Source organism: Eptatretus burgeri, chromosome 16 (assembly GCF_056783735.1).
Source record: "Eptatretus burgeri isolate ZD-2024b chromosome 16, Ebu_testis_v1, whole genome shotgun sequence".
Lineage (NCBI taxonomy): Eukaryota > Metazoa > Chordata > Myxini > Myxiniformes > Myxinidae > Eptatretus > Eptatretus burgeri.
Window position 1 is genome coordinate 6,053,020 of NC_140976.1, and position 25,315 is coordinate 6,078,334.

Here is a 25,315-nt window from a genome sequence, read left to right on the forward strand (position 1 = left end):
AGGCCGAAAGGTCCACCCGTGACTAGTTCCCGGCGTTAGTCCGAGAGGGTCACGACGGGATTGTCCGTCCGGTGGGCAACGTGCCGCGATTCGAGTTACGTGGCCGTTCGCACGCCGGCGGGCGCGAATCCGCAACAATACCAATTCCCCTAATCGCTGCGAATACGTCATTCTATGTCAGCTGTTTGTTAGAAACACGTTCAGTAAGTTCTGTGGTCATGGTTGAAGACGTCAAATACGTCTACATACTTATTTGTTCGTAGGACATGATCTACAACTAATTCCCAAGCACGTTACTCATAGATTATAAATAAGTCACGGGTTCCCTAAACATTTCTTTGATGTGTTTCGATGTATGAGAAACTTTCTAATAGTGCGTTGCGAGCTGTGAACAATGTTCGTGTAGCGTGCTTATAAAACGTTACCTATAGTTTTTGAATAAGTTTCAGGTATACAAATGTTACCTCAACGCGTTTCCACATATGAGTAACATATAAATAACGTGTGTCAACGATCGCATAACGTACCTAAACCTTATGGCCAGCGTAGCGGAACGTGTGAGCCAAACGCCGAGTACGTCGTAAAATTTTAAGCATTCGAAAATTTGAGAAAAACCACAAAGTTCAACGATTAAAGCCAGTGTACAACGACTTATGGCAGTGTTTTTCAGCGTGCTCTTAACGTATACAAACCTACCCATAACGTGTTAGACATGTGCCAGCGTATTAGGCAAATTTTTCATAAATCGGCATAGGTTGGCTAAATCGTCAAGGTGTGACAGCCCCTTGAGCAGAGATGAATTACCGCACATATGATGCATCACAATGACGTCATATCAATTTTTATGACGTCATTCCTATTTTTTGACTTTTTGTTTCACAACCCAGAGTTTTCATCGGATCTTCGTGAAACTTGCCACGTATATGCAGACAGCCCACTTGCAGGCAGTAACCATCTCCGATTTTGGAAATTCTTCCCAGAAAAAAAGTTGACGTCATAATATCGCCGCTAATGGAAATGGCCTATTCCATTATCTCCGAAACTAGGCAAGCTGTTTGAATTTTGCTTGCGGGAATCAAGCCGGGCATGAGCAGAGATAATTTATCGGAAACCTGATACATCACAATGACGTCATATTCGTTTTATGACGTCATTAATAGGACGAGGATCTTAGCTCATTTGAGCTTGCTTTTTTGCGATCAGATCCAAGATAGCCGACTGATGGCAATTTTGTTACTTAAATGTCTTCCCAATCATTTCTCAGACATGCATGATCCGATTTTGTTCAAACTCAGCTCAAGAGCAGTACATGATGGCATACACTTGCACCTAACCTTATTTTGCGATCTGATCAAAGATGACCGACTAGTAAACTGGCAGCCATTTTCGTTGTAAATAATTATGAGCTTGCCCTTTAACTCTGTCCAGAAAAATTATAAAACAGGGGCTTTGACATTTTATCTTTTTTTTCCTTGTTTCAATACTAATGTGTTTATTTCTGGCTATCGTCGATCTTCCTCGATATTTTCTCGAAGTCCAGGAACCAAACCCGCCTTTTCCCATTGGCCTTGGTTTTCAATATCGCAGTTTCAACTATCGTGGCATTTACCAAGAACCTCACCCCCGCGATATTGGAGAGTTTCCTGTACAGGGATGAAATGCTCAAAAAAATAAGTTACCTTCAGCATGTAAGCCCTTTTTTCCAATCTTACTTATTTCAAGACACGAGAGACAGGTGTGCCATCCTTCATCTGGGAAAGTAGACACAAATATGATAAGATTAGAGGAAGGGTGGTGTCTGGTTGCAAATCCTGACTCGCCATACATCAACAGGTCGGCCCGGGTCTGTTCCATGTGGAGGACAGGATCAGTGGGGGTATTGGGGGATATAGGGAGTGTCCATGTGGTGTGAAGTGGTTGGAAACGCCAGGTTCAACAGTTCTTGTGTGGTTGCTGCCCTTGGACTCTCGTGTTCACTCGAGTCAGGCAGTGAATTGTGCAGGCACAGGCATTTGACAGCTCCTTCAGGAAGAGACTCATCCAGGCACAGTGTATGCAAACGGAACCTCGTTCAGGGCAGACGTCCCCAGGCAGTTTACCGCCATTGATGCAGCGTCTTTTCCACCACCTTCTGAAACATGTTACATTCGTTCTTTGTGTCTATGTCCTTTATGACATCTTATAAAAGAGTAAGTTTCTTGTTTGGAATGATTTTCAATTTTGTTTCACTGCCAGACAGGCTGAGTAATTTTTTTAAAAAATTTTTAATCTCTCTCCACACATATGTGACAGACAAATTCAGAGCCAAAGTGCTGTAAAGCAGCAGGTTCTTTTTCTGATTTGTGTTCAAAATCAAATTCACTTGAGATCAAGTTGTTCCTCAATCACAAACTGACGTTTGTGGACAGAAAGATGGACGGACGAACAGACAGACGTGAACCACATTTTTGCTTCATGTGCACAGGGTAAATATGAATGGACTCATCACAAATGAGTAATTGAGCAACACAAATGCAGTAAGTGAGAAGAAAGCAAATACCTATTTTGGTGGGAAACCCCTCAGACCCTGATTTTCTTTATGCCGTGAACAACGTTTGTTACGTCACGGGTGATGAATGTTATGGTCATGTTTCATTAATATTTTGTGTGTAGTTTCTGAGAAGAAAGTAAATACCCCTTTTGGGTGGCAACCCCCCCCCCACCCCTGTAAACTCTCTCCGTAGACCCCTCTCAGACACTGACTTTTTTAATGTTGTGAACAACCTTTGGAACATCATAGGCTGTGAAGGTTGGGGTCAAGTTTCATCAGAATTGTGTGTGTAGTTTCTGAGAAGACAGCAAATGCCTATTTGGGGGGGGGGGCAATCACCTGTTTGAGCCCCTTGGGCTGAATTTGATTTTTTTTTTGTTAGTGCCATGAACAAACTTTGGTACATAGCAGGTGATGAAGGTTGTGGTCAAGTGTCACCAAGATCATGTGTGGTGACCAAAAATCATGTGTCACCAAAAAAAAAAAAAAAACCAGAGAAGAGGTTGTAAGTGTGTGTGGATGGATGGGCCATCCTACAAGCTTCCTGGAATTGTGTTCCAGGTGAGCTAATAAAGCAGGCACTGCAGACACAGACCATGTACCACCATGAACACAAAGACGGATGAAAGAGAGAACAACTGAAAAGTAAATGGGACTAATTTAGTAGTTTATGTATGGAAATAGAAGCCCAAAGCTATTATAAAGAGAATCCAAAAAATATAAAGCAGAGGACAAAGACCGAGAGAGAGGCAACGGTTGCTGAAAACAAACTTAAAATAGAAATGATAGCAAGGAACATATAAAAAAGAAAAAAAAACTATGCCAAAGTAGCTTGTACACGTTGATGTGTTTGAGCCTGGGGAGTAACTGTTGAAATCGATCTGTCCAAGTTCTTCCCGACATCTTTGCTCTTTGTTCCTTTCATACTACTTTCTCATTTTTTCACAATTCTCTTTATTCATTCTAATTCTTGCTTTTTCTTCTTTCATTTTCGATCTCTCTGAGGAGAAGTGAATTCTTGCATAAATTTTTCTGCAAGGCTCACTTGGCTTTGCCAGATGTGTTTCAGGGTTGGGGAGTCGCGGATGAAACCCGAATCGTATCCAGGTTCCTTTTGATGACTGCATCTTTACTCTTCACTTTTTCGGGTTCTTTCTTTGGTCTGACGTTTGATTGTGTTTGCACTGCACTTCCCTGCTGACGGACCTCTGGGAGCTTGTACACTGCAATGCTTTTGAGCCTGGGGAGTAACTGTTGAGACCGAGACCGAGACAGAGACCCAAATCCACAGTAAAAAGAAGGGAACCAGCAGAACACAACCATGATGATGAACAAATGACACACAAAAGTTGCACATGGGATTTCACATGTGCTGGGGAAGACGGAGAGATATTTGAAAAAAAAAATGGGATTTGGAGTGGAAAGAGTGGGTTCCACCCGTGGGGAACTTGCGTGAGAACTTGAAAGATCCCACCATGTATCCATAAACATAAGGCCATTGTGTGCCGGTGGCTTGACCTGCAAGAGAATTTATCTCCTTGACGGTGGATACAGATACAGTACGATGGACCAAATGATGTTTTACCAGACCATCACCTTCTTTTGGATGTCGGGTCCACCATCTCTTGGCGCCTCCTCCCGGACACAGTGTTTACACGTCACCAGAGAAAGAAGAATCTCAAAAGGTGGAAAAATGAAATCCTTTCGCAGGTCTGCCTACATAATTGTTTCTGTTCAACTTTCAATGTTCCTTATCAACAGCAACAACATGAAACAGAAAATCAAACACAAAGGGTCATCATCTCTTTATTTGTGATATTTGATTCTTAATCAAAAAGTTAATCTTTAATAATCAGAATCAAATAAACCATTCCAATTGCTAAATAAACACCAGACGAGCTCAACATCCAACCAACCACCAGGACCGATGTGCATCACATACCAGAAACGTCAGCCATCTGGAGATCGTCTGACACCTGGTGTGATACTTAACTGGGATTTCGAAAGTTTCTGAATCGAGGTGATCAACCGATCGTGTTTTCATGAAATCGACCAGCTCATTCACAACAGACAACTGTGCACCAAGTAGGTGAACGTTTCTTCTGACAAGATCGCACGACCAGATTGGGTGAGGATTACGAGGGTGGTAATATGCAGGTGATGACCGCTGTACAATTTCCATAAGTTCTGGGACTCACCGCTCAGGTGCTTGTTCACGTCTCGGTCTCTCACAACGGGCCACCACAACGCGCCATACAATCATCAACAACAAACTGGCGAGCAGAACCAGCACCGGTGCTGTGGTCACACTCGATCCAAATGCCATCGGTTTACCATTCTCATCTTGCTTGCGCTTATTGGACGGGGTTCCTGGGGCTTCCACTTCTCCCAGATCTTGGGACTGCTGGGTCTCGGAACGCTGAGGAGAGAGCGGAGGGAAATGATGTTTGATACCTCCTTGGGTCAATCGTAGCCCCTTTTTGGGATGCAATGAAGATTCTTTGGAGAAAAGGGGTGTATTACAGTCAACAACACTGTGAGATGTAGTAGTGGAAGGCTTCCCAAATGAAGATTGGACTGTCGGTTCTTGTGTCCTCATGAATAGGTCTTGTGTTCGAGGACTTGTTAATCGTGCGTCCACTGAGGCCTGTGGTTCAGCAATGGTCGACGGTTGTGATGTGAAGCCAGTAGAAAGGTCCCCCCAAACATTGGTAATCATCTCAAATGGCATTTCACCAAACATCTCATGGGGTTTTGGAGCAAGCGGTGTCTGCATTTGCAAATCCAAGTTTTGAGTCTTATCAACTGGATGTTGGAAGGAAGGAAGTCCTCCAGAAGCCCAAGATGGATTGAGCGCCTCCATATTATTGGGTGTGGGTGATAAATGAAGGACTGGAGTTGCGACACCAAGTTGTGTGGTTTTTATGTCAGACATAGCTGGTGAAGATTTTGTGGCTTGTAAAATAGCTGGCAAGAGGCTCATCTGGGGCCTCACAGTTTGGAGCATGAGGTCAGACATTCTGAGATGACTCTGATCAAAATGGACAGTAGTGCTGGAATGTCCTCCAGGAAGGTGGTCTTGGAACCCGATGACGGTAGAGTTGATAAAAGTGGACCCAACATTTATGAGTCCGTCGGTTGTGCTTCGATCCAAATGACCTGCAGAAATGTGGTCGTACCCAGAAGCTGAAGGTATCGTTGCAGCAGAAGTTGAAAAACCTGATGTTGGTGATCGAGGAGAGAGAGCGATGGACTCGAGGCCGATCCAAAACACAAAGTATGACTGTACGATGGTCGCCCTGTGGAGCGACACGATGCAACCAACAGTAAGCTCAGGCTATAACACATGCCAAGTTACAGGTCTTTGCTTCCGACAAGTCAGACCTACTCACAAAGCCAGAGGACAATTGACAGGCTTACGTGAACCGTATATCCCCGACGTTCCTCGCGGGAGCTCGCCACACGAACATCAGCACACGCTTCAGTGACTTGTCCGTGTGAGTGGCAGTGTCTCCGGGACCGTGACACTCGAGGAGATGTGCACCAGGAGGTATGTGAATAAACCAGCCGACTGGCCGACCCTTGACTGCCACGTCAGAATCCACAGTCAGGCTAACGGCTGTGGTTCGGGCTTGCAGCATGAAGCCCATGAAGTTCCGGGAACTACGAATGGTCACTGATTGGAGAAAATAGATATTGAGAAGGTAATTTGTGGAGAGGTGAGTTGTACATTGATTACCAAAAATGGCAGAAACGGACTGATGGAAAACTCGGAACGTATGGTTTATCCTCCGGTATAAAACAGCACTGGGAATCCAGGCCCAATGGGATCTTAAGGATGCGACGAGACACTGAAAACCAAAACGGTCTCAGACGTCCAAGTATTGTTCGTTCATCTCGGATGAGGCACCCAAATTATTTATCACAACCTAAAATTTGTGCATTTAATGTGTCATTTCACACCAGAATCACATTACCCACCTGAAACATTATCTCCTGGGTTGTACACCTGCTGTCCAGGGACGATGTTGAGCCAGGGCGTTTTCGACCTCCTTGGGCTCGTTGGGTCATGTGCTGGGGACATCAGTGGACAGGCACTGAGATCGGCACCACCGGAATAGCCCCAAACCAGCAAAGAGCTCATCCTCAGGAACAACAGAACGATGTGACACAGGCTGAGTGGTGAACGCAACGGGTCCATGGCGACTCGGTTTCTCTGGATCCTGTGTTCCTCACCGTGGAACCCGTTCCAATTAAACGATTTTTAACTTGGCTTCGAAGCTTGAAAGCTTTCCTCTCCCTTCCATCCCCCACCCTTACATGGTCCACACACCCTGGGTCTCCTGGATCCCAACTTGTACTTCTCAAGCATCTCCACATCCCAAGCCCCCTGCTCCCGGATGCAGATAATCCTTTGTGCCGCTTTGAATAACACCAAAGAATTCGTGTTCTTCTTCTTCTACTCTGACTGGAGGATTGTCAATACAAAGGAATGGAAAGTTTTGAGTTTGAGAGTGAATGAAGAGGGCAAGTGGTTCCACATTCAACCATTCTGCAAAATCATCTTCCACAAAGAAAACGGTGCAAATCCAGTTTGTGAATAAAAATAATTAAAATAATGATAAAATCATCTTTACGATCATTAAAAAAAAAAAAACCACTTATCACCAGCACAACCAACCAGACTTCCCACAACCACAATATCCAAAACTTGCAATATGATGAACACGAACAGAGAATCCTCCAACACATCCTCATTGAGAATTCCATTTGCACATGATGGTGACGCATCTGGGTGGGTATACTCGATGTGATACTTCAGGGTAAACTAAACCCGGAGATCGAAAGTCAATCAGGCACGCGCAACATGCTTCGTGAACGACCCTCGGCGTGTCGAACGGAAAACATGGTCGTGTCACCTTCGGAATGTATCGCACGGGTCGGCACTCAATTCTCCGAGGTCAAAGGGCGTTGTCCTGAACATTCTGTGTTCACCGTACCGATCGTAAATGTCTCAACAATCTCGACAACATTTCTTTCCAAGTACAAAAGCTCAATCTCGGTTCAGTCATTGTGGACCTTGAGCGGGCCAGAACGGCCATCTTTCGATAATCGATAATGAAAAAAAAAAAAAACCCTGGCCTATGTTAACCGCATGGATGTTGTGTGAGAATAGCTTATTGGCGGTCCGTCAATGACAGAAACAGGTGTACAGGTGGGAAAACAAGCTGTGCACTTTCTACATGAAAAGATAATTATCTGCATCATTTATATTTTGGATATACCTATTTGTACCTCATGGCTGGTAGGATAGCCTAAAAGGTATGCACCCTCGCCTCTGAGCCGGGGTTTGAATCCCGACTCAGAAATAAACTGTCACTGGTGTTTCGCATAGATGGCGAGGCAAAGGTAAGCAGTTTAATGTTACGCCGAGTGTCCCGTCTGCCGACACTAGTTGTGTCAGCAAACAGGATTCCTACCCAAATCGCTTTTAATCCAATGTCAGACCTGGCCAACCGGTTCATGAAAGACTTAGGGAAACATTCCATTGTTGACTCACGCAAGGTACTTATCCCGTTAGGAAGTCATTGCCCATACACGTTTCCAGTGAAGCAGGGCCTTCCAGTTGGAAATTAAAAATGTTTTTATCCATCACTCAGATTCTCTGTGCTGGCAAGAACAGGAAAGAACAGAGGAAGCGAATTAAAGTTGAACTTCGAACTCTGACCAAATGTTTTATTTGCACCACGAAGGAAACGCCATTGCCTCGATCAACTCGTGCCCAAGTAAACCGATCCATACAATACCCTGGTGGTGGCCACTGAACTTATCATCGTCGCGTGCCTCGATCTTCCACGGAGCACCATGATGCATCCACAAAGACGGGATCGGAGCAAATTTGGTCAAAAAAAGGAAGGAAAAAAAAAAAATAAAAAAAAAAAAAAAAAAATCGCTGCACAGATTTAACTTTACACAAAGGATTTCTTGGGGAAACTCACTCAAAAAAGTGGAATTTACCGATTCGTCGGTTTAATCCAATAATAAATTTTTTCAATACAATGATCGGGTGAGCTGAGTTTCCCTTTGACCAAATCAGCACACAACAAAAGGATAAGGGATGCAAGACAGTGGCTAAAGAGGGGATTTAAAACCCCGAGTTGTGGTTCAGAACAAAAACAATGCAACACGAGGCACGTGAGGTCAATCGTAAAACTGCATTACGATGAAGGACGCAGAATGAAACCTTTCCATTCTTGTACCACATGCGACATTACTCTGTCCAGGTAAGACGCATCGAGGCTCGAGTACGAGTCCGAGGCGTCGGTGCAATCAATGGAAAAACGAACCGGATTTTAACCCTAGCGGGGAATCGGAGGAGCTGCAGGGGCCGCAGAGCTCGACACAGGCTCGCAGTTCAGGGTGGAATCTGACCCGGATTCCAACTTGAGATTCGGTTCCTTTGCCTTCGGCTGCAACTTGATTTTGTCTTGCATTTCTTCACGAAGACCCCGGATGAGCGTGTTCAGCAAGGTGTCGTCGGGCGCCCTTCGCTTGATCGGCAGGGGGGGAAGTGGGTTCCCGAGATACTCGATCGCGGAGGTCGGTGCTTTGTCAAGGTTTGTGCTGTTCGGTACACGCACCACTCGCAGGTATGGGCCGGAACTCTCGGCAAAGCGCGGGGCTAGAACGCGGAACAACTTCGGGACGAGGTCTTTCTCCTGCACAGAAACATGAACAAGGTGCATGGACAAATATATAGATTACCAAACACCAAAGAAGGCCCACACAGGAGGATTGAGGAAAATAAAAATTGATGTAAAATAGATGACAGTGTTAAGAAGAATAAATAAATAAATAAATAAATAAAAACACCCTGAAGTGTTGAGAAAACAAAAACACCAAGAAGCGAATACTTCGATATCGCGCGGCTGGGGGCAGTAAAAGGTTAAGAATGATGAAACTATTTTGCAGTTATAAAATTTAAATGTAGACACGGTGAATTAGCGTGTATGATGTGAATTGGACAAATTTCTATTTATAGCCCTCAGATCAAAGGGACGTACACAGCCATAAGTGTGACAGAAGACACAGGACAGAATAGCCAATTATATAACAGCGAGATGTCGCCGCGCTGTAAAAATGAGCTCCATCATTGGCTCAGAAGATGCCACCCAGATCACCCAATACCACATTAAATATCCCACACAATATGATCAGACTACAAATATCACAAAGCAAGAGGGGAGGCATTGTGGAGCACACCATCATGCGACAAGGACGTTAAGCCAGCTATCCCATCTGCAATCATGTGAATGGTCAAAAATCATATTTCATTTATTGGACATTCTTGTCTCGTGTGGGTTTGAGGTGCAGAGACCGAAACTCCAACCACAAAATGACAAAGATCCTCCATTTCAAATAAACAAACAAATCAAGAAGCATTATCCTCATTGGAAGTTGTCTTCAAACACGACTACGACTCTTCCCATAAATAAATAAACAAACAAACAAATAAATCATGATCACTATCACCACGACCATAATCGACATTACCACCACCACCACCATCACTACTACCATTAGGATCATAATCACCACCAGCACTGTCACAATTATAACCAAAACCACCACAGCCATGACGATCATCACCATCTTCACAATCTGGTGATGACTAAACGGTTAAGGTGGTTGGCTTAAGATCTCAGTGTCTTGACTTGAGTTTGAGCCTCTGTCGTGCCGCGAAATAACAACAGGTGGGTTGACTCAGCCTGTCATCCTTCAGAGGTCATCAAAACGAGTACCAGCTTACTGGAAACAGGCAGTACTGCAACAGTGCCAAGCCACACTCCCAGCAATGATGCAACCAGCAGCCAGAGGGTGCATATGATAAAACAACAAACCATTATCACAACCACAACCACCATAGTCAGCAGCACCGCCAGTATGATCTATCACTACGACCACGAGTGTTAACACCAACACCTCCGCCAGCACGATGGTCAACACCAACACCTCCGCCGCCACGATGGTCAACACCAACACATCTTTCTCATCTCAGAAATGAGATGGCCACCAAACAACATCTTTCTCATCTCAAGTCTAAACTCTCAAACCTCTCTCCCTCCTCAAAATCCTGGTGGCATCTAATCAAATCTGTTTCTGGTGTATGTTCCCCCTCCATCCCCTCCCTTACCTCAAATGGCCGCACTGCTGATTCCACACGTGATAAAGCTGAATGTCTAAACTCGGTGTTTGCAGCTAAATCTTGTGTCCTAAACCCATCACTATCTCTACCCACTTTACCCAGTCGCACCCAACTGTCCCTGGACTCTGTGTCCTTTTCTCCTGACAAGGTGGAGAGCTTGCTTTCAAACCTCGAGTCAGATTCTGCAACCGGTCCAGACGGCATCAGCCCACGTGTCCTCAAAGCCTGCTCTTCTGCTCTTGCTCACCCTCTCTCTGTTCTATTCACCCTCTCATTTGCCCAAGGTCATCTGCCATCTGCTTGGAAATCTGCTAACATCACTGCCCTGCATAAAAAGGTGCAAAAACATCCCTGTAACTACAGACCAATCAGCCTTCTCCCAAACATCAGCAAGATGATGGAATCCATCATCACTTCAGACATCAAATCCTTCCTCTTCTCCAATGGCTTGATTTCCAATCATCAATTTGGCTTCAGACCATGTCACTCTCCCCTGGATATGCTGCTTCTGCTCTCCCAACAATGGATGGAGGTCCTCAATGCCAGACAGGAAATCCGAGCCGTATCCCTGGACATATCACGTGCTTTTGACACAGTCTGGCACCCTGCCCTACTCACCAAACTCTCTTCCCATGGTATTCAAGGCCATCTCCACTCATGGCTCGCAGACTTCCTCTCCTGTCACAGTCAACGTGTGGCCCTAAATGGAGTTCTTTCATCCCCTCTTCCTGTGCAGGCTGGAGTTCCTCAAGGTAGCGTTCTGGGCCCTGTTCTTTTTCTGGTTTTCATCAATGATCTCTCGGACTCTCTGGAAAATCCTCTATTTCTCTTTGCTGACGACTCCACCCTCTGCCGTACCATCGGTCATCCCTCAGACCGGCAAGCAGCAGCTTCTTCGCTCACTGCAGATCTGGGTAAAATCACAAACTGGTCCAACACGTGGAACATGTCTTTCAATCCAGACAAATCTCACACTCTCACTATGTCTCTCCAAATGGACCGTTTAGACCCCCCCCCATCCACTTTCTCAACAATCCTCTGGAAGAAGTCCTTTCTTTCAAGCTTCTGGATCTCACTATCTGCCATGACCTTTCGTGGGAAAGCCACATTTCAAACCTCGCCTCCAAAGCCAGTCGCCGACTGGGAATCCTCCGTCGTGCAAAGTCCTTACTCGGCCCACCTGAGCTCCTGACCACTTACAAAGCATTTGTCCGCAGCCTGATGGAGTACTGCTCTCCCCTCTGGGCTGGTGCTCCTGCCTCCCACCTTTCTCGGCTTCACGCTGTAGAAACCAAGGCATTTCGGATCATTGGCATCTCCCACAATGAAGCTGAGTCTTTGGGTCTCTCGCTCAATCACCGCAGGTTGGTCGGTGGTCTTTCTGTCTTCTACCGACTCCTCTCCAGTCTCGCCCCCCATCCCCCCCACCCTCCCCGTGCTCTCTCTGCGATTTGACCCCACCACATTTCCACAGGGCGCTCAAGGTCCGCCAGCAACCCCCTTCTGATAAAACTACCAAAATCACAAATCACTGTTCACCTTCACGCTTTCATCCCTCTTTTTCCCCACCTTTGGAATAAACTCCCACACTCTGTTCAATCCCATTCTTCCCTCCAGGCCTTCAAAACAGCTGTTCACCACCACGTCTTATCATCCTCCATCCAGATCCTCGATCTTTTCTACCCCCGATAATCCACCCAAGCACACTTGCTTCAATACCCTGCAATGTCCATCTTCTATTCCCCATGTTCCCCATCCCATCCCATCCCTCTCACAGATCTCCTAATGTCTCTGTTCCCCACTATTTTGTCGTTCCCACTCCCTCCCCTCCTGTCTCATGCCCCCCTTGATGTGCATTGTGTGTTAGCTCTCACACGAGCCTCGACAAAGTATACAAAAAAAATAAAAACATCTCCACCACGATGTTCAACACCAACACCTCCACCATGGTCAACACCAACACCTCCGCTACAATGGTGGTCAACACCAACACCTCTGCCACCACGATGTTCAACACCAACACCTCCACCATGGTCAACACCAACACCTCCACCATGGTCAACACCAACACCTCCACCATGGTCAACACCAACACCTCCACCATGGTCAACACCAACACCTCCACCATGGTCAACACCAACACCTCCACCATGGTCAACACCAACACCTCCACCATGGTCAACACCAACACCTCCACCATGGTCAACACCAACACTTCAGCCGCCATGATGGTCAACACCAACACCTCTGCCACCACGATGTTCAACACCAACACCTCCACCATGGTCAACACCAACACCTCCACCATGTTCAACACCAACACCTCCACCATGGTCAACACCAACACTTCAGCCGCCATGATGGTTAACACGAACACCTCTGCCACCACGATGTTCAACACCAACACCTCCACCATGGTCAACACCAACACCTCCGCTACAATGGTGGTCAACACCAACACTTCAGCCGCCATGATAGTTAACACGAACACCTCTGCCACCACGATGATCAACACCAACACCTGTGCCACCACGATGAACAACACTAACACCTCTGCCACCACGATGAACAACACTAACACCTCCGCCACCACCATGGTCAACACGAACACCTCTGCCACCACCATGGTCAACACCAAAACCTCTGCCACCACGATGAACAACACTAACACCTCTGCCACCACGATGATCAATACTAACACCTCTCCCACCACCATGGTCAACACCAAAACCTCTGCCACCACGATGGTCAACACTAACACCAACACCTCTGCCACCACGATGATCAACACTAACACCAACACCTCTGCCACCACGATGATCAACACCAACACCTCTGCCACCACGATGAACAACACGAACACCTCTGCCACCACGATGAACAACACGAACACCTCTGCCACCACGATGAACAACACGAACACCAACACCTCTGCCACCACGATGATCAACACCAACACCTCTGCCACCACGATGAACAACACTAACACCAGCACCTCCGCTGCGTACATCACCAGTACTCACCGTGAGCCAAAAGTCGGCGATCTTCATTGCTCTTGAATTCTGATCGCCCAGTTTGCCATAATCTATGATCTGAGAACAGGAACAAGGAACAGGACACAATAAACTCGTCTCCATGAAGACACCGAAAAGGCGAGCAGACAGAAATAGACAGACAGGTGCAAACAAACCTTCTCTGCGTAAGGTCGGAGTTCGTCCGCTCGTCCCGTCGTCGTCAAAATCCTCTCATGACGGACGAGCGCAGTGAGCAGGTTCCTGAGCATGTCCGTCCGACTGGCGAGTCCGAGTCCCATTTTCCTCGTCGTCCGGCCATGACTAATAAACAACGACACGAACAGCCGCATTTCTCCACACGAGGTTTTCCCCTCACGAGCACAAACGGAAGTTACTTTCCTTCCTTCGTTTTTCTCCGATCAAATCGCGTTTGGAATTAAACATATTAATGGTTTCAACACCATAAACTCTCAAGGGAAACAAAAAGAGAGAACGCAACACGTCAAATAAACCGCAAATCAAGAGGCACCTGCTAATTTGACAGCTGCGACCTACACTGACATGGCCGCCAAACACCGCATATAAACCTTTCCCCGATTATTATTGAATTTTTTGACTGAGCAGTATTGACTACTTGTTTAATCCTCTTATCCGATAAGGCAGATAATAACTTTTTAATAATTAAATAATAGCATTTCCCTCGTTTTTCGGCTTGCCTGTATTTTCATTATTTAGTAAACATCGGATCGGTTTGAATCCCTGATCCCAAACAGGGTTTCGGAGGGAAAAGTACCCCGATGTTCCCTTTCCTGAAAAACACTTGTGAACACTTCAAGAATGTCTGAGCAATGAAGAGGAGACGAAAACACCGGTACAAAGGACGATCGAGCTTGTGTTCGGACAATTATTAATCATTGTCTAATTGTGTTTCTCTGTTACATTATTTTATAGTTCCAGGTCTTACTGCGCGCGCCACGTGTCCCGTGAAACAAGGGTCAGTCCACGTGGCCACGTGTCACAATCCAACGTCCAAAGGTTCCTTGGAGTGAAGTGTAAACAGGTGTGTTCGAGGAGTCAGCGAACTTTCACTTTTGGCGAAGATTGTTTACTTTTCGGAGAAAAGACAGAATATTGAGTCGAGCACGGATGGAAGGTGTGGACAAGTGGACAAGAGAGACAGGTATATTTGCTGAGAGGACATTGTGCTCGAACACCATGGACACAAAACTAAAATCGTCGGAATGGAGTTGTACAGGTACACGATGAGACGTTCGACAGGCTGAGACAGGTACACGTTGAGATGTTCGACAGGCTAAGAAAGGTCCACGTTGAGATGTTCGACAGGTTAAAACAGGTCCACGTTGAGATGTTTGACAGGCTAAGAAAGGTCCACGTTGAGATGTTCGACAGGCTAAGACAGGTCCACGTTGAGATGTTCGACAGGCTAAGACAGGTCCACGTTGAGATGTTCGACAGGCTAAGACAGGTCCACGTTGAGATGTTCGACAGGCTAAGACAGGTCCACGTTGAGATGTTCGACAGGCTAAGACAGGTCCACGTTGAGATGTTCGACAGGCTAAGACAGGTCCACGTTGAGATGTTCCACAGGCTAAGAAAGGTCCACGTTGAGATGTTCGACAGGTTAAAACAGGTCCACGTTGAGATGTTTGACAGGCTAAGAAAGGTCCACGTTGAGATGTTCCACAGGTTAAAACAGGTCCACGTTGAGATGTTCGACAGGCTAAGACAGGTCCACGTTGAGATGTTCCACAGGCTAAGAAAGGTCCACGTTGAGATGTTCGACAGGTTAAAACAGGTCCACGTTGAGATGTTCGACAGGCTAAGACAGGTCCACGTTGAGATGTTCGACAGGCTAAGACAGGTCCACGTTGAGATGTTCGACAGGCTAAGACAGGTCCATATTGAGATGTTCGACATGTAAAGACAGGTCCACGTTGAGATGTTCAACAGGCTAAAACAGGTTTACGTTGCGATGTTCGACAGGTAAAGACAGTTCCAAATTGAGATTCCAAACTTCTCGGTGGTCCCCCACGTCCTTCCATGAAGGAAGGTTTCAAATGTGATTGGATATAAAGGAGATTGCTGATTATTATTATTATTATTTGTTTTCTGTGGCTGATTTAAAATTCAGGCTTTACATTAGTCGGCCATAAACGGCCCTCACTTTTTCAACATACACCTGCCCAAGAAGAACCGATCTCACACACACACACACACACACACACACACACACACACACACACACACACACACACACACACACACACACACACACACACACACACACACACACACACACACACACACACACTGTCTTTTTAGGAACAACCATCCACTATAAATGGAAGAGTTCTGTGTGTGTGTGTGTGTGTGTGTGTGTGTGTGTGTGTGTGTGTGTGTGTGTGTGTGTGTGTGTGTGTGTGTGTGTGTGTATGTGTGTGGTGGGGGGGGTATACTTTTTGTCTTAACTGCTGAGACCCCTTCGAACTCTGAAGACCCTGAATACCCCTAAAGACTCTCAAGACCCAAAAGTTCATGAGGAGCCAAAAGCTCCAGAAGTCCCCGAGGATTCAAAAGTCCAAAAAAGTTCCCAAGGTCCCAAAAAGTCCTCGAGGACCCAAAGGTACCAAAAAGTCACCGAGGTACCAAAAATCCACAAAAAGTCCCTGAGGTGCCAAAAGTCACCAAGGACCCCAAATTCCCAAAAAGGCCCTGAGGACCCAAAAGTTCAAAAAAGTTCCTGAGAACCCAAAAGTCCCTGAGGACCCAGAAGACCCAAAGACCCCTAAGATTCTGTCGATCCTCTAGACACTTTTATTCTCGACGATACTACAAAGATCCGTTAGAATTCCCATGTTTTAAACGCACACCATGTTATGGTATAGAAAGCAGCTTAATACCTCCTTCGACCACAGCATGGCATTCTAATTACAAAATATATTACATAAACAATGATAACATTGCAACAAAGCATATATTAATTAACATTAATAATATGTACTACAATAATAAGAATAGTGGCATCAAATAGCAATAATGATAACAAACATAATACAAGCCGGTCGGCGACATGGGTGGTCGCTATATAATTGCATACGAGTCATACAGTTTTTGAAGGATCGGGCTGAAATTTTTTGACAAAGACGTTGATTATAGCACGCATAAAAGTGCAGAAGCCGATTTTTGATTTTCGATGTTTTTTGGGGGGGGATTTTTCCAAAATTTCAAAGTCCCGTTGCTGGGCAGCGGTGGCGTCCATAGCAACGGTGCTCAAAGGCATACAACTAAATCCTGGTATGAACCTACCTGTCAAGTTTCATCAAAATCGGTGAATCCTCTGGCCTCCAGAGCTGTCCATTACATACAAACAGACAGACGGAAAACCTGAGAATAACGGTACTCGAGCGACCACCCAATAATCCCTGTGCTGGCTGAAGCAGGACAGCAGGCTGGTGCACTATGAGTTATTGCTTTAACAAGTGCTCAAAAACCTTGCACACTAATGAGGTAAGGCTGACTGGCCGGTAATTTACTGGATCCTGTGTATCACCCTTTTTGAAGATGGGCGATATGTGTGCCTCTTTTCAATCCCTCAGGAGACTCCCAGTGGAAAGCAAGAAGTTGAACAGCCTACACATCGGTGGCACCAGCTCAGCCGCAAGTTCCTTTTGAACTTTGTTGTGCAGACCATCGGGCCCAGCTGATTTGTTGTGATCAAGAGCATGCAACTGTTTTGTGACTCCACATTCCGTGATGAGGACAGTATGCAGAGTGTGGTCAATGTTTGCCCTCCTCTGGCAGATAGGAAGACCAGGAATGGGATCTGGATGTTCCTGAGTAAACACTGTGGAATAATGATTCACAAGGCATTGGGCTTTCTCCATGTCTATCAGGAATAAGGTTCCTCTGTCATTGAGTACACCTATCCCCTCTCGTGGGCTCTATTTTCCATGGAAGTAGGCAAAGAGTTGCCTTTGGACCTTTGCAGCCTGTTCCACGAGGTGGTTCTCATGCTGTTTCTGTGCCTCCCGAAGGTCAGGTCAGGGCAGGTATGGGAGATTTCATTACCGACTGGAGAAAGCATTCTGGGAGGAGTTCGTCGTGAGCTGTTCCCAACTGATGTGGGGGGCATTGAAGTCACCATCAGCAGCAAGTGATGGACATTGGCAATGCGGCTCAATACCTCCCTCACAAGGTTGTTATCCTGCTGAACCGTGTTGTCTGGTGGCCTGTGGACAAGACCAATCAGTAGTTTGGACGTGCCATGGACATTGAGGTTACACCAAAGGGTCTCAGTGTCCGCAATGGGTGTGAGGAGCCTAACATGCTGTAGATGTACATGCTGACTATAAAGAGAAAAACACCACAACCCCCAGCCCAAATTGTATGATCCCTCCCAAGCATGTAGTAGCCAGGAATGGCTCTATCTGCTTTCTTAATGTCATCAGTTAGCCATGTTTCCATAACACCTAACACATCTGGTATACGTTGAGCAACCAACATTCGCAACTCATCAATTTTGTTAAACAGACTATGTGCGTTGGTGTACATTACGGTGATCTTCCAGGGCACATTTGCCAGCCAGATTGAGTCATCACCACTGCTGCCCTCCATAGCCTCAACCTCTTGGTGATGATCTCCAGGCTACGGATGATGAGGCCTGCCTCGTGTGTTTTTTAACGTTCCTTAAGCTGCCTGACGAGCTTCTTTCACTTTAGTTGCTCTTTAACCATTAGATTTGGTTGAAGACTGACAGACATTCCTTGAAGGCAACTGGCCCGGCTGAGAAATAGTTCACGCTCAGCGTTTATGTTGAATACAACCTTCAAAGGCCTCGGACTGAGCCCCGGGATTGTAGGACGCTTCCTAAGTCCGAGACCCCCTTGAAATCAATTCTCTCATTTTCTGATATCATTACCATAAAGCATCTAGCGAGGAAATTGAGGTCATCTTCGATGCGTTCCTTTACAGTCTACACCATCTTTGGTGGACTCTGGCACAACAAAGAACATATCATTGGTGGAGCGCTGTTGTCTATCCAATTCCATCGGCGAGAGTACTGATTAGGGGGAGAGGTGGTGTAATGCCTGCTTTGTTTATGCACCTCTTTTATCCCGACACCTTCATCATTGAAAACCTTATCAGTGTTTGTATCGTCATTGACACTGCATTTGCTGTCAGTAAAGGAGGTGGCACCATCCATTCTGGCACGAGCTCTCCAATGTCTAAATTTCATATAATTATGAGTTTGCAACATCTGCACAGCCTCTGCAGGAGTTGTCGTGCCCACCGCTGCAATTTATGTGCCCACCACCGCAGTCTCCGTGCCCTCCAAGCCAGTCTCCGTGCCCTATACTACAGTCTCCATGCACCCTACCGCAATCACCGTAGATGTGCTCACATTGCATTGATACTGTATCTACTTCATAGAGGATCTAACATTTTAAATAGTACGTACTTTATGGAAATATATGTATGTTGTTGCTGTGGATTGGCCCCGTGCTGATGCCCTGTACAAACAAGGCAGTGGTTCCCTGATCTGTGCCTTTTCAAAACTTTATCCCGGAGGTCTTTTGAAAGGTCTGCCGGAGGTCTCAACTTTATCCCGGAGGTCTCCTTGGTACTCATGGTTGAGTCTTTGCTGTGAAATGCACTTCCCAGCAGAGGAAACCTCCAGGAACAGCGGATTTTATTCTGAAATAATCAGTCACCACAATTTAACACATGTGGAGGCCAATTAACTTGGTGTGTGATTTTGCAGGTGATTGGTTACACCTGAGCTAATTCACAATTGCTATTATAAGGGGGGGGGGGTCAACTTTTTTTCTCGGAAGAATTTCCAAAATCGGAGATGGTTAATGTCTGCGCAGGGTATTTCTACATAAATATGCCAAGTTTCAGGAAGTTTCGATGAAAACTGTAGGCTGTGAAACAAAAAAGTCCACAAGAACAACAACGTGAGTCAGACCTTGAGATCCTCCACGAGGATTTAAAAAATGTTGACGTCATAATATCGCCGCTAATTGAAATCACCATACCATTATCTCCGAAACTAGGCAAGCTGTTTGAATTTTGTTTGTGGGAATCAAGCCGGGCATTAGCACAGATAATTCATCGCAATGACGTCATATTCGTTTTTATGACGTCATCATTAAGAGGACGAGGATCTTAGCTCATTTGAGCTTGTTTATTATTATTATTATTAATCGACAACTGTAATGTACATTATACACATCATGAATAACGAGGAGTAAAGCTCGTATAATCAATTACCTATTATCCCTACGTAATTGTAACTAGTTTGCGAGCTGGTTATTTTATGAGTCGTTGATAGAAGTTATTTGTTTATTAATTGTTTCAATCATGTTTATTTGTTCGCCGACTGATTGTTACTATTTACTTAGCAAATTAAACCAGGGAAATCCGATCAGGGTTAGGATCGAAAGCTCCTCATCCTTTCGCTTCTCCATGAGCCTCGACCTCGATTTCATGAATACCCGTACATTCCCATGTTGAAATCCCGTATACCATGTCAATTTGCTTCTTGTCCTCCATAGAGACGTGGTCATTTAAGTGTAAGTTTTTGACTATTTCCAAACGTCTTTGTCCGACTTGTGCTACGTGTACAAAGTTCCTCCAAGAACCTTATAAGACACGGAATAAAATTAATTAATGTACCAGCACCACACATTGGTCAAATGGTCGTTGAAGATAGACCATTCCTTCGGTGGAACCTATTCCCCTCATCCACTCCTTCATCTCATCCATTCTCACAATCCAGGGTTGTGTGTGTGTGGGGGGGGGGGGGGGTCTAGTGCTCGGCCATATTCCTGAATGAACACTCGTACTCCTTTCATGGTCCATCTTGGTTACATCAACCTTTCCTCGCAGGTAAAGTCACCAAATCAAGCGAGTTGCGATGGTGAACCGACGACCAAGATTTCTCAACTGGGTTTGTGCAAACAGCAGGGTTGTCGGTTGAGCTTCGACCTTGACCCGTTGCCCTATTAGGTAACAAAGCACAGCAAAAACAAAGACGTGTCACACGGTGATTTCTTTTATGGCCGTTTGTTGGCGTCACCACTTACAACGTGTCACAAACTTGGAACTTTAGCTCGTGCAGCGCGTGGCAGCCTTGTACATGTATATAAGGGCCTGTTGGTCGTGAGGCAAGTCAGACGGAGATTGAACACCTTCAGGTGAGTGCTTCGGTGATGGTTCTTCAAGCCATGGGTTTGGTGTCCTGAATTTATCTCTGAGCCAGGCTGCAAGCCTGAGAACGTTGCTCTGTGCTTGATGCCTGTTATTAGAGTTTGTTGAGAATAGTTGTTTGAGTCAAACTAATGGTTGTGTGTGTTTGTATGTGTGCACAGATTTGTGAAATTTAAACACCTGCAGTACAAAACAACCATGCAACTGCAAGCAATTTCAGTGCTCTGCTTCATCCTGCTGGCTGGTAAGAATCCATACGAGCTCTACTCAACCTGCTCTATCAGCAATGAGTGAAGATTGATTTAAAAAAAAAAATTCCCTCCAAAGTACTGTCCGACAGGTACCTGTGCACGGGGTTGTCTAGTCTGGGTTCCATTCCCGACTACGTAAACTGTCGGCTCAGTGTTTTGCATGCAAGGAGAGGCATTGATGTGTGCACAGTCCATCAGAAGGACTTTAAGCCGGAAGACCCGCCAGCCAGCATTGACACACCTGACTAAAAAATAAAGATCTTCCGGTGTGTTTCGACAAAGAGTAGGCGAGGTTAGGGAACCTTGACCAAACTCCAATTTCCTCTCCGAACCTGTACCGAGAGCACTGCTTCGGTGGAAAAACAGAAACCCTCGGAGACCATTGTACACCTGCGGGTGGCAAACTGATCGCTGACCCAAACCGACACCTGCTCAGTCCAACATGCACATGAACAAAATGTCCAGCACTGCCATGACCAGGACCCTCACCTCATAGATCATGCAGTTTTTTCCACGAGTAATGGCTCGGTGAACTTACAACCTGCTACGGCGTGAAATCCCAACAATTATGAGAGATTGAGGTGGAGGTCTTCAGTGTCATTAGACACTGATGGTTCCTAAAGTTCAGGGTTTAGAGGCACGGTATCATGTGCCTTGTCCATCATCAATCCCACTCCCATTTGAGTGCCACTCCACTGTATAACCTTACCCAGTGCACATAGTAGCAATGATAACACTGTCATAATGATTACAGTAGGATGCCCCTTATTTGTGTGGTTGTACTGTGCTGCTTGGAGGTGCATGTCCTGGTTTTGAATGACATGGACTCAAACTGTATTTGGCTAGTCATTTTTTCCGATTCACTTCTCCACGAGATTTTTGCGTTGTTGTTTCTAGTTTCATGATTGCATGTTCTCATGAAGAGCTTGTATCTATGTCGTGTTGTACATTAGCTTCGACAATCTGCAACTGGTGTCTTCGTCCGTGTTACACACAGGTGCCACAGCGAACATCTTCTTTGATGAAACTCCTCCTGAGAGCCACCTGCAGGAGCTCTCCAAGGCACTGCAGCCCTTCCTCGACTCTGCCGAGGGGTACCTCAGCCCCATCGCCCACAAGACCAAGGTCTATGCCGAGTCGGTCGCCGTCAAGGCACGCCAATACGGCGAGACGCTTGCACAGGTCGCGGCCGACAACTACGAACCAGCTGTAGATCATCTGAAAGTGTTTGCCACTGAGCTCACCGATGATGCATCAACCTACGCTGAGGAAATGGCAAAGGAAGCCAAATCCCTGGCATCGGCCTGGCTCAAGGAAGTTCAAGAACAAGCCGAGCCAGCACGAGAGAGGGCAAGGAAAATGGCCGAAGTAGCAGCAAGCGAGGCAAGACGTGTTGGGGAGAATGCCTTGCAAGAGCTGAATAGGTGGTTGAAGGAGCTGGAGGAGCAGGCCAAGCCAGAGCTGGAGAAGGTTCCAGAGATGATCGCACTGCGCTTGGCTGAAGTGCGCAAATACACCGAAGACATGGCCAAGCACGGCCAGGAACTCGCCCAGCAGATCCGTGAATCCCAGGAGGGACGAAGAGTCAGGTGAGTGTGCAGAGCAGAAAACGGTTCCAGGATTTTTGTTAACGAATGAATATGTTAGGGGCTGAGTGTGGTTAGACTAAAATGCTGTGCCACTTCACTAGTTATAAAACGAATCTATTGTCCACAATGAGAGTGATCCCAAAGCACAATCTCTAATCCAGATCCTCTCGAAAGCATCTCTGTCCCATGAGTTCTGTGCTCAGGGAATCGAATAGCTTCAGAAACATCTTGAGATGTTTACTTCCTAACATCAGCCTTTTTTTTTTGTCTCCACCAGCAATGCCATCCAGAACAGCTTGACTTCCATCCAGGACTTTGCTGAATCCATTGAGGAGCACGTGGAAGAACTTGCTGAAATCCCGACCCAGGAGTAGAACAGATATCAAGATCTGCGTAAGACCTTTTTAACGATCGAATGGTTGGGAAACAGGGATTTTTTTTTATGGCCACACACACTGCTTTGGCCAGACGGCACGCCGCTTCAGCCCCTCAATCTGTAGAAAGGTCTCATTTTGGCACTTCCTTCCGCTATTGGTATATTATTGGATCTTCACCTGCATTTGTTAACTCATTTCTTTTAATCCCCCCCGTGATGATTGTACATAACTCTCCAGTACTTCCATATGGTCTCCATCATGTTCTGCAAGGTTCCAAGGTGACATCATCACTGTGACATAGCCATGTTTGGCTCGTTCTTTGCTTTGACTAGTTTCCCTTCATTGCGTACCAATTATACATGATCTTGTGACATCACAATAAAGATATTCCCAATTGACTGCTCTTTGGTGTTTGCTAATGTCATTTAACGATTCATCACATTGCACGTTCAGCTTTACCTTCACCACGTTAAACAGTTCACACTTTGTGTCCCACTGATAGGCCGGATCTGGATCCGGATCTGAACCCAAATCAAATCGGCTTGTTCTTGTTACCGACCGAACTCATCCACCGAGTTTCGTCCGAATCCGTCCCTAACGTTTTGAGATATCCCGCACGCAGACAGACAGACAGACAGACAGACAAACAAACAAACAAACAAACAGACAAAGGGGGTGAAAACATCACCTGTGTCCCCCTTCGGTGCAAGAGGTATTAAAAGAGAAGGATCAATTTTACAGTTTAAAATGACGACCAAAGTGTGCCCTCGTTCACGAACAACTGACATATTGATGTTAAATAGTTTAACGTCTTCAAAGTTCAAAATATCAAATGACCAAATCTGAAAGCACAAGGACACAGGTGGTGGGGTTGATGGGGAAGGGGGTGGAGAGGGTGTGGGGATTAAGAGTAAAAAAAAGGAGTTGTCGGGGATCTTACACCTCCAGCAGAGGTGCTTCCCTTTGATCGAAACGAGGTAAATATGGGTGTTATCAGTAGTTGTGTAGAAACACATTCTGGAAAACAAACTCGATGGGAATGGGTCAAAGCGACTCACAGGCTCTCACTTTCACAGGAAGACAATGGTTTGTGAGATCCTTATTGTTCACTCAGCCGGTGTGCTGCTCGGTGTGACACAGCGAGTGTGACACCGATCTTCTTGTTGTGCTAAGTGACGTTTCTGATTCAATCAAAGTTATTGGTAAATGTGCCAAACACAGAAAGCACACCATGCATGGGTTGATGCAGGCTCCCGGTGGTGGTGTTATGTTCTGGACCATTGTCCGAGGGTTGGCTCCTTGCGGTGACATCATGTGAGGACAAGGACATCATGATGGAAAAGTTCATTCCATGATGCCGGACAGAATGAGGGATGGACGTTACTGGATTGTGACGTGATGCACATAGTACAGGTATAGTACAGGTATAGTACTGGAATACTACAGGAATACTACAGGAATACTACAGGAATACTACAGGTGCAGTGAAGGAAGGACTTGAGGATTTAATTAAATATTTACTCAACTTTCCCATTAAGGACATCCTTCATTGGAGGATCGTTGCAGATTTGAATATTCCTTAAAACCTTCTTTAAACTCAAGGGAGCACCCCCTCAACCCTTCCACAGTTCACCTGTGTCTGTTCCCCACTGTTTTGTCCCTTCCACTCCCGCCCCTCTTGTCTCATGCCTCCTTGCTGTGAGTTGTGTGTTAGCTCTCATACGAGCCTCGACCAAGGTATACAAAAAAAAAAAAAAAAACCCCACCCCCTCCCAACCCGCCTCTCCCCCATCCTTACCCACCAACCTTTGATTTTCCAAATGATGCTCTTCATAGAAATTGGTCAAGAAGAGGTCGATTATCGCTGCGCAAGACGTCGTAAACGTGTTTTCGGAAATTCTAGGAAACACAAGGAAATCAGACACGGGTTGGAGGACATTCAGCCCATCATGTCTGTGCCATATCAACACCACAACAATATATCAACACCAGATCAAAATAAGAAAATCCAAAATGTTTATGTTTTTTATACTTATATATACCAGTGCGTGCCCGTACGTACGTGGCTGTACGTGCAAAAAATAAAACCTTTCAAACCGTGTGCCAGAAACAACA

The 25,315-nt window shown here is 45.8% G+C and overlaps 3 protein-coding genes across 5 annotated transcripts in view; 1 reads left to right on the top strand and 2 right to left on the bottom strand.

Moving 5' to 3' along the window:
• Positions 1-4,320: 4,320 nt before the first annotated feature.
• Positions 4,321-14,273, bottom strand: LOC147010393 (uncharacterized). The gene is made up of 6 exons (XM_085859345.1): positions 13,927-14,273; positions 13,760-13,828; positions 10,645-10,652; positions 6,512-6,675; positions 5,951-6,206; positions 4,321-5,829 (listed from the first exon to the last, which is right to left on the bottom strand). The coding sequence occupies exons 1-6, from the start codon at positions 14,098-14,100 to the stop codon at positions 4,725-4,727; spliced, it is 1,776 nt and encodes a 591-aa protein (XP_085715471.1). The 5' UTR covers positions 14,101-14,273; the 3' UTR covers positions 4,321-4,724.
• Positions 14,274-15,945: 1,672 nt separating this feature from the next.
• The window catches only part of LOC147010394 (uncharacterized), a 52,903-nt gene continuing 43,533 nt past the window's right edge, over positions 15,946-25,315 (bottom strand). For 2 of the 3 annotated variants that reach the window (XM_085859344.1, XM_085859342.1), the window contains 2 exons: positions 25,007-25,099; positions 15,946-20,775 (listed from right to left, as the gene is read on the bottom strand). In XM_085859344.1, coding sequence (XP_085715470.1) covers positions 20,646-20,775; positions 25,007-25,099 — 223 coding nt within the window. In that variant the 3' untranslated portion in view covers positions 15,946-20,645. Of the gene's footprint in view, positions 20,776-23,351; positions 24,499-25,006; positions 25,100-25,315 lie in introns of those variants that run through there. The other variant, XM_085859343.1, reaches the window with a different exon arrangement.
• LOC147010395 (uncharacterized) lies at positions 20,840-23,598 on the top strand. Its single transcript, XM_085859341.1, has 4 exons — positions 20,840-20,970; positions 21,145-21,227; positions 22,232-22,823; positions 23,101-23,598. Exons 2-4 carry the CDS (start codon positions 21,182-21,184, stop codon positions 23,195-23,197), a joined length of 735 nt encoding a protein of 244 aa, XP_085715467.1. The 5' UTR covers positions 20,840-20,970; positions 21,145-21,181; the 3' UTR covers positions 23,198-23,598.